A 12,574-nucleotide genomic window follows, 5' to 3' on the forward strand; every position below is an offset into this window, starting at 1 on the left:
GTGGATAGAGGAAGAAGAGAAACAGAAGTAGCTAAACACCAGTTTTCACAAGTGTCAACTTATTCAATTTAAGACATTTAATCTATATTTTAAATATTTTAGTAAATACTTTTGACTCAAGCATGACTGAAACAACTGAGATTTTTATGTTTGAGTCTTTTATGTTTTTCCACCACTGTGAAATATGAATTCCATTATAAAATATGATTCAGCAAATTGTTCTTTCGCTTCCTCACAACAGTTAAAATTCAACTACTCCTCTCTTGAAGCTTGTTGCTGACTCAAACCTGTCGGTGTTTATCCGAGTCTTTGCCGCCATCTTGTGACGGTTTATGTCCATGCTGTTTTTCTGTGTTGTTTTTATTTAGTGAACGATAATATAGCAAGGAAACACTTAGATGTAGAATATATATATTATTATTATTATTATTTTCATTTACTTTACTTCTTCAGCTACAGTGTGTCCTGTTTTCTTATACGTGATTTGCTCTCTGTTACGCGCAATGCAGTGATTGTGGGTGTAGCAACCCGTATTTTGGGTCCTACATTGTGCACTATGTAGGGCGTAAGGGAGTAATATGGGATGGCGCCCAAGTTGTTTACGTTGTACTGGTGCTGCCGGACATTACGTGTTCTCGCGGCTCGGCACCTCTCGGCTGCCTTGGTAACAGAAGTAAACCGATGGCGGTGCTGTGTGTTCGATTAAAGCAGAGAGGCTACGGGTGAAAACAGACCTCTGTCTATAAACTCGACCGTGTTTCTGCCTTGGTAACGACATTTACAGCTACTAATGTTTATTATGTTTGTTTAACGTCAATGTAACGCGGTAAGAACAATGAGCTTTAATATGAAATTCAAATTCAATATCAGTCTCTCTTCGTATGTGTGTAATCTTACTGCACTAGCTATGTAGGCCCAGAAACTACGTCATCTGCACCCAAGTTGTGCATTTACAAAATTTTACGTCATAAAACAAGTTCAGACTAAGATATTTGATAGGTAAGGGGCATTCCTTAAGGGCCAATCACTCCGCTTTACATGTTTAAATTAAAGCAAAAATAGTTATTTTTACCTTAAAATTACAGCTTTTCTGGAACACATGGTAAGATTTAGCACTTTGATTCTGGCCTCCCATTACAATTGCAGAATGCATTTGTGCAGAGTGCACTGTCCTGAAACCAAGGGGAAGTGTGGAGGGAGTGGTGGTGGTATCCTACCCTCCTCCAAAAGTTACATAGTGCAGTTTCTGCAATGCTGAACCTGGAATAACAATGACAGGGTCTCTCTTCTTTCAACTGTAGGTCAGTGAACCATCACAATGATTTTGAAGTTGTTATTTTAAGGTAACATTTCTATGTAGTGTTCCCCTCCTGTCATCAATTAAATTCTGTTTATTTGTAGAAAATAAAACTCATCATACGCATGTTACCAAGGTTAAACAGTTGACTTTCACGTGATTCTCACTGGATAGGGTCTGTAACATATACTAATCAACTGCATTGCTTTTTCTGTCTGTATTCCATTATATTGTTTGTTATGAAAATGTGTAATGAATATGTAATATAAAGTTGTTTAGGTCTAATTTTTCTATCACAGGAGGAACATATCTGTTTGTGAGCAGTCTGTGTTTAACCTCGTTTGCTGTGATGGTTGACAAAGCTTTCCATACCACTCTTGCCTACACTAAAAGCCCCAAGACATCCAGAAGAACAACCTTCCAGGTGAGAGCTTTCTACAGAACTCTTGCTCAGTGATTTCAGCCCTTTGAGAGATAAGTATTGATGGTATAAATGTGTTTGCAGGATGAGCTTGAAGCTGCTGTCTCTGCGAGGACCAGCAGACATAAAACAGTTGAGAGTAACTCCTACTCTGATGACTTTGATGAGGATGATGATGATGGTGAGTTAGTAAGTGTGGTCAGTAGATACGAGTACATCATAAGCGCGGGCGGCACGGTGGCTTAGTGGTTAGCACGTTTGCCTCCCAGCGCTGGGATCTCGGGTTCAAGTCCCATCTGGGTGGAGTTTCCATGTTCTCCCCGTGTCTGCGTGGGTTTCCTCCAGGGTCTCCGGTTTCCTCCCACAGTCCAAAAACATGGAGAGTAGGTGAATTGGCTTCTGTCTAATAACTGTCCTGCTGTGTGAATGAATGTCTGTGTGTGTGTGTGTGTGTGTGTGTGTGTGTGTGTGTGCCCAGATATGCGTGTGCCTGGGTGAAATCCTAGTGCCCAGGTGTACGGTCGTTCCTGGTCAAGAGTACGCTGTGCACGTTTGGCTGCCGCTTCTCGCCAGTGTGTGTGGATTGAGTGTTCTGAGCCGTGTGAATTGTAAAGTGTCCTTGGGTATCTAGAAAGGTGCTATATATGTGTAATGATAGATACATAAGAGTGACTCTGCTTCTTACTGCAAATATACTATTAAGTGGTTATCTAGCATAAGGGAATTGGCAGTCAGTGTTTTCCTCCAAACGTGTTGAACTCCAGTGATATTTCATTGGCAGAAGTTCCAAAAGACGTTGAGACCTGCTACTCCTTTGTTGGAGGAAGAATATGTAAGCCTTGAATCTCTCAGCTTGGTAGCTTTGTGATTGGGGGAAATATAGCTAAAGAGTGGGTATTGGGTGATTGAATATTAAAGCACAAAACTGGGTATAAATTTGGAAAATATTAATTCTCAACTATACCGTCAACATTTTACAATTGAAGGTTTTACAATTGAATTTTACAACATTAGAATCATGTTTAATTTGATGTCCTGCTGAATGTTTCTTTACAGACATCCTCAGTGATTTGCTGAAGACAAGGCGGAAGAAGATGGACATATTCAAGGCTGGAAGAACCAAAGCAAAGGTCAACGATTTCAAACTGTCTGATGATGAAGAGGAAAATGTCAAACCCAAAAAAGTGTCTTTTGTTAAGACAAATAGGAGAAGCTCGCCTGTGCACGAAGAGCAGTTAGACTCTGGTAAAAGTGGGAGATCAGATACGGTGGGCAGCTCAGACAGCCAGGGGTCTTTCCACTCTTACCAAGGCAGGAATAATCCTCAAAGTGCAAGAGAATCTCTGACTCCAGAGAGAGGTCAGCAGGACCCATCTTTGAGCTTCCAGTCAGAGTCTTCTGGAGCTTGGAAGAGCCAGTCAGAATCGTTTTTTTTAAGGAAGAGCCTATCCGAATCTCCCTTACCCCTGAATTCTGAAAACAGCCAATGGAATGGTTCACTCCTTGACAGTCCTTTGCCTTTGCCTTCTCAAAGATCCCAAGCAGGTCAGTTGTACATTTGTCAAGTCAAGACAAGTCAATCTTTATACCTAAAGCACATTTAAAACACCACCAAAGTCAGCCAAAGAGCTGGACAATTTGAAACACAAAGTATTTCGAAATCAATAAATCAATCGAAAAACTAAAATAACATTTAAATAAACTACAGTATTTAAAAATATTTGGACATAGAACTAAAAGCTATACAACCGAAAGGATGTAAGTGGATAAAAACTATATCTGACAACTGCACTGATTTGTTTGACAAATTTAAAGAGTCAAAGAAAACGGCAAGATTTCTGGTTTGGCTTTGTATGTTCAAAGAATGTGAGCAGAGACAATCAGGTACAGAGCCTCAGCTTTATCATCATTCAACTTCAAGAGGTTTTGCAAAATCTAATATTTAATATCCCAAATGCTTTACGAAAATATCCCATTAAATTGTTATCAACATGATCAAATAATAAGAGCATTCATTGTGCTGTTGCAAAAAGGACAGACCACCAGTCTGACAATTCTTAGACTTCATGAAAACTTCAGTCAGGACTGGATGGCATATAGGCAGACACTGATCACTCCAACTCACTCCACCTCATCCCAAAGGTATAAATCTGACTAACAGGGAATATTGTCACATGCAGGTTCAGTTGAAGACAAGCCTCCGAGACCCAGGCCCAGGCAGAGGGCAGCTCAGTTGAACAACGATCATGATGAAGAAGACAGACTAGCAGGATCACTATCCAGCAGAGCAGCTACCTCCTCTGTGTCCATACCACTGTCATTTACTGATGGGCCCACCACCACAACTGGATCCTCACCACAACTGGATCCTGAGAGAATGGGGTCATCTGGGAGTGACAACATCCAGGTAACTGAATAGTAAACAGCCAAGGTTATAGTCAGATTACTTGGGGAAATGCACTATAGAAATTCTATTGTGATTGTTGGTGATGTAGCATGTAAAGTTCACATGGAACTGGTGTCCCTGAGCATGTGTTAACTGTGCCAGTGGGGCTAGGTTCAGCCTTAGTCACCAGGGAGGTCAATGTGGATTTACACTTGTTGATGGTAAAGGGTAAGATTGTAAAGCTGACTTGAAGGGGGGTGGGTCTGGGACATCAGACTTCACTGTTGAGCCTTCTGGAGGTGTTGTGAGCTTAATTCAGTGCAACATCAATGAGAGGAGGTGCCTGCCTGATGACACCTGTGAAGAGCTAGTGATGCAGTGGGTGGTTTGGATGCTCATGGGCTGGACTCAATGAGTAACCGTAGTTGTTAAGGATAGCTGGTTGTTGATTGGATCATAAATGGCCACAGCAACATTAGTGTTGAGGTGTAGGATTCAGCAGGAATTTTGGTGGCTGGCGGTATGAAGAGAGTGTGGGGGGCCCTATGTGAAACGCTAATGGATTGACACAGGATGTTTTACATCTTATCTTGTGTATGATTCTAATCAGACTTTGGATTTATAGGATATAAAGGCAAATTTTTTTTATTATTAATAATATTAATTCCAAAATATATCATCTTTTGGTTTGTTTACTGTAGCACACTGAAGAGCACCACACTTTGTCATCCACATTGACACACAGTAGATCTGAGGATTTCATCAGGTCACTAGAGGGCACTGAAAGCTCAGGTAAATTAGGGAAGATCTCTCTCTCTCTCTATCACTCTCTTTCTCATCACCATTCAACATGCTACTTCATTCTTGTCATTAGAGTTTTTTATCATAATGAAACATATATGTCATTATAGATTAATGTACCTGACATACCAAATTCTGACATACTTTTATGCAAATTCATTTGCATAAATGAATGACATTTACTAGGACATTCTTATTTTAATGCAGATTTTTTAATCCTGAATCAAAACAAGGGGGACAGACATGCCACATCCTTTAAAGAACATCAAGTAAGTTTTGTACATGGTCACTCAAGGTTACTCATAAGTTTCCTCTGATTTTGTGTTGTCTTCTCACAGGGGAACAGTTCAACAACAGTTCAAACAAGAATGTTGCTTGATTTTTTTCTGGTCCCCATATATTCTTTGGTATACCAGGTTGTTATAAGACCCTTTTTATATAAATCCTTGTTCAATTATTGATATAGAAATGTCTCCTAAAAATTACTAACTTGGAGATTTAAACATAATGGGTTATCTATGACCTTTTGTGTATAAATGTTCACTGAAATTACTGTAATAATGTGAGCCAGCTTGTTCAAAGAAGTCCAAAGCTTAATCAGATCAGAAATGTATAGAGTGGGCCATTCATAAGGATACACCTTAATAAAATGGGAATGGTTGGTGATATTAACTTCCTGTTTGTGGCACATTAATATATGGGAGGGGGGAAACTTTTCAAGATGGGTGGTGACCATGGTGGCCATTTGGGAATTTCACAAGAAAAACAATGGTGTGCTTGGTTTTAACATAACTTTATTCTTTCATGAGTTCTTTACAAGTTTCTGACCACTTATAAAATGTGATCAAAGTGCTGCCCATTGTGTTGGATAGCAACACCGCAGGAGAAATGCTAGCACAGGCTTCCAGTATCCGTAGTTTCACAGCATAGACAATTGCCTTCAGATGACCCCAAAGATAAAAGTCTAAGGGGGTCAGATCGGGAGACCTTGGGGGCCATTCATCCGGCCCACGACGACCAATCCACTTTCCAGGAAACTGTTAATCTAGGAATGGTCGGACCTGATGCCCATAATGTGGTGGTGCACCATCTTGCTGGAAAAACTCAGGGAACGGGCCAGCTTCAGTGCATAAAGAGGAAAACACATCATCATGTTGCAATTTCACATATCCAGTGGCCTTGAGGTTTCCACTGATGAAGAATGACCCCACTATCTTTGTACCCCATATACCACACCATACCATCAAGATGTGCAGCACCTGAAACTACGAATACTGGAAGCTTGTGCTAGCAGTTCTCCTGCGGTGTTGCTATCAGTGTGTGAAGAGTGGGAGAAAAGGGTTGCATTGACAATCCAACACAATGGGCAGCACTTTGAACACATTTTATAAGTGGTCAGAAACTTGCAAATAACTCATGAAAGTATAAAGTTACATAAGCAAACACACCATTGTTTTTCTTGTGAAATTCCCAATAAGTTTGATGTGTCACATGACCCTCTTCCCATTGAAAAAACAAAAGTTGGATCCAAAATGGCCAACTTCAAAATGGCCGCTATTGGTCACCACCCATCTTGAAAAGTATCCCTCCTCCCATATACTAATGTGCCACAAACAGGAAGTTAATATCATTAACCATTCCCATTTTGTTAAGGTGTATCCCTATAAATGGCCCACTCTGTAGTATGTTCTATATTAAAACAAATCTAGGTAGTAATTTTACGGTAAAATCACAGCTTCAAAATCTTTGTGATGCTCCACCAACTTTTTATAAGGAGAACAACGCTTGTCATTTCTATTCTGGGTTCCGTACTGCAGAAATTGCACTATGTAACTTTTGGAGGAGTGTAGAAAACAATCCACCTTGATTTTAGGAAAGTACCTTAACATTTAATTAAACAATGCAACTGTAGTAGCGTTGTTTAATTTAAAGGAGCAAAAAATACCAAATCTTGCCTAATACTGTTTTATTGCATCACCAATGCCATTTTCCTTCTGTTTCAAGCATGAGGCTTCAGAATATGCTTCTCGTGCAAGCAGACAAAGTCAAACTACCGTCAAATCACAAGACAGGTGAGTTTACTTATCGCTATTAATCAAATGCTTAGGACATTTACCTCAAATTCTTTCCTCAAAATCTCAAATTCTTGGATTGCAGACCTCAGAGTTCTCGGTCAGTAAGCTCCAGAAGGTCCAAGAGTGCATGTTCCTATGCTGCCGAATCCAAGTATCTGGGCACTTTGAAGATTTTGGACCAGAAGTTAGCTTTGAATGGTACACAGCCAGATGCTGCAGATTCTCTGAGGGCCGCTGTCTACCAGGTTTTCTTTAAACATTCAGAATCTGAATTTTTAATTTGCATTTAATTTGTAAGAAAAATAACTGTTTTCTCTGGCAGTGACTGAAGCAGTTTTGTTGCGTGGATCAGTTTCTGACTCAAAAAACCATGATGTTACCCATGGGTTTTAGCCCAAACATTTACATCTTATTTAAACTTTAGTAAGCGACTGTGAAAACACACACCACAAAAAGGGGAAACACTAAATGATTTGGTTAATTAAACCTAAAAATGCACAATGACAAACAGATTTACTAGTTTTAAAGAGCTGGTGTACTTCTCCTACAAGGGTGTGGAGTTGTCCAATGTCATTGCTTTTGAAAACATGCCGTAACAACGTTTACTTGATTATGTAAACTGTCAGTCTTCAATGAATATTTGTAGATTTTTTCCCCCGAGGGCAGGATCTTAACCTCTTTCACAATAATTCCTCTACAGGACTGGCTGAAGAAAAAAGAGGAAAAACTGCAAGAAAATCTGAAGCTGAAAAAGCAAGAAGAAAACCTGAAAAAAGAGAAGAAGACAGAGGTAGACGTGGCATCAGTCTCATGATGATGCATTCCTGGAATTCTGTATTTTACTATACTTTTTACAGTGCCCTGTTTTCTCTGTATTAGGAGGAGATGAACAAGAAAGCAGAAGCTAAGGCATCTTATGAAGCCTGGAAAGAAAAGAAACATGAAACCATCAAAGAGAAGCTCAGGGAAAAGCAGGAGGCATTGAGAAAGCAGCAAAAAGAACAGGATGAAAAAGAGGAGAAGAAAGAAACGGCTAAAAGAGTAAGTGTTAGAAGCTGAAAACAGAAATGTGCTTACAGTCTTGTTTTACCTCATTTATTAGTTTTAGAACATAGAAACAGATATTAGAGAGACTCAAAGCTGTTGATTCAGAATACATCAAATGGTAATGTAATATATTACATAATTGTAATAAACCAGGTCTTGCATCTGTGCAAATGGATAATCTTTTTACTAATGACATCACTGTTAGAAACAAAATTCTGTAAATCCTTGTTTGTTTGTCTGTTTTTGAATATTTTGAAGATACCAGCCAATATGTAAATTGCATTAAAATGTTACGATGGATCAACCAGTAGGAAAGCTTCAAAATGACTTGAAAATGTGTATCTCAAATGCATTTACAGTAAGGTTAGGATGGGTAACTTTTGTCCTCCTTCTCTTGTGAAAAGGTACCACTTCGGAGGTGTGAGGTTTTGTTAGAGAGGGACAAATTAATTTTATATTTAAATTTAAATAGAAGGACAGAGAGAGTGAAACAGCAACCCTGAACTGGATAAGCGGTTACAGATAATGAATGAATGAATGAATGAATGAATGAAAGAGAGTGAAAACTGTAAGATCCAGTAAATGGAGTAAATATGCTTTTTATATTTTTCCAGCACATTTTGTCTATATAAAAACATAATTAGACTTAGTTTTCATTGTGGCAGAGCTGAATACATTAAATATTATTGTTTTGGAGACTTATTTTAAACAGGAGGCACGATAAAGGATCTTTGCCAGACAAGAGCATTGTTTTGAACACTGGAGGCAATTTCACTATTTCACTAATTAGCTTTTAATTTTTTTTTTTTTGGAGCAGGTTTTCGAGAAATGGAAACAAGAACATGACGATCAACTACGAGAGCAGCACAGAAAGAAGACCCTGGCTGAGAACAGGCTGAAGCAGAAGAACGAGAAAGAACAAGAGGAGAGGAAAAAAGAGAGCAAGTCATCATTCAGCCAATGGTGGGACGATGCTACTAGAATCAATTCATTAGTCCATTTACATCAGATATTCTTTGTATGTACATAGCCTTCCTAAAACCAACGTCTGAAGTTTTTAATGTCTCTTTAAGACATGGCTAGCGATATATACCAGGGTTACTGTAGAACAACCACAAATATTATTTCTCTTCCTAAACGGTACAAGGAGTGAGAGCAAAAAAGTTGCCCTTCTGGAGAAGGTGAAGGAAGAACAGAAGAAGGAGAAAATAAAGAATATTGAGGAGCAATACCAGAAGGAGGAGAAAGAGAAGGAGGCTTTGGAAGTGTATGAGAAATGGCTGGTATGTGCATGTATATACTTTACTCTAATGATTTATTCTTTCTGTTTTTTAACATCCATGAGGCTGAGGCTGTTACAGCTGTGAAGTCCAACAACATATTAATGCCTATGGTTACTGGACACCCAACAAGCAAAGTGTCCACATTTTTTTGGCTACATAGTTTATACTGGATCACTGAAAACCTGAAACTTACATCATACAAAAACAAATTTTTTTTTTTTTTTTTTTTTTATCTAAAACATTTGGAGGACTGGAGCTATGGGTACTCCATGGAGCAGAATGTCTCTTTTCGCCAGATAACTTACATTTCAAGTCATCAACACTCTTGTCTTCTGTTCTGGACTTTGTGTAACAGACCCTTGCATTTCAAACTTTGGGTGTGTTCATCTATAGCTGATTCCGTTGCAATAATTCAATATTGATTCTACTCTATAATAATATTCAAACATTCATTCATAGATTATCTGTAACCACTTATCCAGTTCAGGGTCGCGGGGGTCCGGAGCCTACCCAGAATCATTGGGCGCAAGGCAGGAACACAGCCTGGAGGGGGCGCCAGTCCTTCGCAGGGCTCTATAATAATAATGAATATTTTATTGAAAAAATTCTCAGGCTATTATTAAATATATATATATATTGTTATTTGTCTCTATTTCAGTATTATACAGCGGGTAGTGTCTCTGTCACAGTTCCAGGGACCTGGAGGTTGTGGGTTCAAGTCCCGCTCCAGGTGACTGTCTGTGAGGAGTTTGGTGTGTTCTCCCCGTGTTCGTGTGGGTTTCCTCCCACAGTCCAAAAACACACATTGGTAGGTGGATTGGTGACTCAAAAGTGTCCGTAGGTGTGAGTGTGTTTCGCCCTGTGAAGGACTGGCGCCCCCTCCAGGGTGTGTTCCTGCCTTGCGCCCACTGATTCCAGGTAGGCTCCGGACCCACTGCGACCCTGAACTGGATAAGCGATTACAGACAATGAATGAATGAATAACTGAATCAAGTGTATTAACAATAATGTAACCACCAAATTCAGGGATGGACATTGTCAATAGAGATCAACCCATTTATATAATATGATTTAAGCCAGAATTTTTTCAATTTCCTTCACAGAAAAGGAAGGAATTTCAGCAGAAAAGAGAGAAACGTGAGAAGAAGATCAAGGCCATTGTTCCGGAGGACCCACCTCCTGCATGGAGCCCACCCAACAGAACCATTCCTTTTGGTAAATAAACCTTATCTGAATGCTATCTCCATCATATCTCTATAAGGACTGAGGCCTCAGGCTGATATCACATCTGACATAGTGGCTGATAACAGGGCTAGTGCACAACCAATCTAATTATGTGACAGATTGATTGTGTCATGGTTTCGTCTGGCGCTTTGCAGAAGAACTCTAAAGCTTTTTAAAAGTGCTTTCAAAGGCGCAGCTTTCTGAATGCTGATTTTCATTTCAATCATGATGCTCACGTTAAGCTCCAGGTGTATAAATCCCAATCTAAATTATTTTTGATAATATTTATAAAGTGATTGTAACACTAGTGGATACTTCATAAGATGTAACATGGCTTGAACTTTGTTCTTTGCTTACTAATTATACCTCATTGTCTTTCATCAACACAATATGATCTGGAAGAGGACAGTTTGTGCTACCTACTAACAGAATAAACTGAATTCAGATGTAATTTAATTATTATTTGTTGTGATTTCATGAATGGATTCCTTTTTTTACAGTGCTTAGAAAAACATGTATACATTTCATGATGAATGGACCAGTAGAAATGCTCCAAAATGATTGGAATAATATCTTTTTACACTGACTTCCACAGAAATTTAAGAAGTTTTTTTTTTGGACAATGATGATATGGAGCATTTTGTAATTTAACTCTTGTCAAATTTAACAGAAGACTCCAACAACTAAGAATAAATATGATCAATATTTAGGATTAACAGCTTTTGGATCCATCACAGCTTCCATTTATTGCAGGATTGTTTTATATATTTATGCATGTCTATTTCTCCACATCTCCAAAGTTCTGTCATAGACGTTGATTGCATTTTCTACATCTCACAATAAAAGTAGTCATTTCAGTGATATTGTGGTCTGTTTGTTCTGAGAACTCCAGCCGACTTTTTTGTTTTATTTGAAAATGTTCTTCTTTTGTGCCTATTGCTTTTTTTCTCTGTTAGGTTTCTTGACTGCTTCCCATTTTTTCATGACTCATGATGCTGATTTGCCTTTTCATGGTGGAAGAAGGGATATAAAGAAGGGATTTTTTCAGATCTGAATCTTCAACTCTGAGTTTCATGTCAGTGCATTGGCACTAGAGGGCAGCCCAGTTAAGCCCAAAGCTTGGATTAAGTGTTCACCAAATTCCCATTTTTGTGACTAGTATCATGATAAATAGGGGGAATTGGTATTCCTAAAGCACCCCTGTTCTAAAATTGCAAGCAGATGCAGTGCTCATTATTTTTTTCTGGATCTGTAGGCCGTCCAGAATGAATCCATCATAGATACATTAAGCGTGACTGTTCTCCTTGTGAAGTAGAGCTCTTTCTCCAGGGGAAATTAAATCAAGATTATGTCAGTCGCTGCTTTAATTACGAGCACAGTAAGATGAGCAGCTTTGTGTCTCCATCAATCCTAGTGACAGAAACTCAATAGCCACCTTGGTGGGATATTGTTACTGCCATCTTTTTCTGTGGCCATGAACCAATAAATAAGAAAACCAAAGCCTGATTATTATTTTAATAAAATGCAGATATGATTTTTAGGATATGGCTAGGCAGGCAGCTTTTTAAAGGGATCAAAATAAGCATATTCTGCTCATTTTACAGTGCTTTGATTTAGATCTGTATTGGGGCATTGGACTACTTAACTATATTAATCTAATTTTAATTATATGCCCTGCTGTGCAAAAGTCAGAAGTCACGCTCCCTTTATTTAATCTTCAGTTAATTTCTCAAGAGATATTTATCAGGACATCTGTTATAAAATAATCCTCTTGCATAAGGAAAGGGAAAGATCATTCAATTAATTTCCAGCCAAAACTTCCCCAACTTATTAATTTTTCAGGAGATAATTCGTAAGATCCAGTATAGGCTAATAAACTTGCACGAAGGAACAGAATATTAACTAATCTGGACTCTCTCACATTCTACAGTTTCCTTCAGGATAAATCAAGTTTCTTTCAGTGTAAATCAAATATGCTAATGCTGTGTTTGAATGAACTCAAACTGAGTTCACTGAAGTCATTATTCAAAGGGTGTCAAC

General features: G+C 38.7%; 1 protein-coding gene across 7 annotated transcripts; it reads left to right on the forward strand.

The window, feature by feature from the left end:
* Positions 1-662: 662 nt before the first annotated feature.
* map9 (microtubule-associated protein 9) lies at positions 663-12,008 on the forward strand. Of its 7 annotated transcripts, XM_066660595.1 has the most exons (17): positions 672-768; positions 1,147-1,301; positions 1,402-1,472; positions 1,597-1,721; positions 1,803-1,899; positions 2,775-3,263; positions 3,899-4,125; positions 4,806-4,896; positions 5,113-5,174; positions 6,910-6,977; positions 7,063-7,225; positions 7,681-7,770; positions 7,860-8,021; positions 8,845-8,990; positions 9,175-9,310; positions 10,414-10,525; positions 11,491-12,008. In XM_066660595.1, the coding sequence occupies exons 4-17, from the start codon at positions 1,647-1,649 to the stop codon at positions 11,586-11,588; spliced, it is 2,016 nt and encodes a 671-aa protein (XP_066516692.1). In that variant the 5' UTR covers positions 672-768; positions 1,147-1,301; positions 1,402-1,472; positions 1,597-1,646; the 3' UTR covers positions 11,589-12,008. The 7 variants fall into 7 exon arrangements, with proteins under 7 accessions (XP_066516695.1, XP_066516693.1, XP_066516692.1 ...); XM_066660594.1 differs by lacking the exon at positions 1,402-1,472; XM_066660599.1 differs by lacking the exons at positions 1,402-1,472; positions 11,491-12,008 and adding an exon at positions 11,035-11,378.
* The last annotated feature ends 566 nt before the right edge of the window (positions 12,009-12,574 follow it).

The sequence above is a fragment of the Hoplias malabaricus genome, chromosome 2 (assembly GCF_029633855.1).
Source record: "Hoplias malabaricus isolate fHopMal1 chromosome 2, fHopMal1.hap1, whole genome shotgun sequence".
NCBI lineage: Eukaryota > Metazoa > Chordata > Actinopteri > Characiformes > Erythrinidae > Hoplias > Hoplias malabaricus.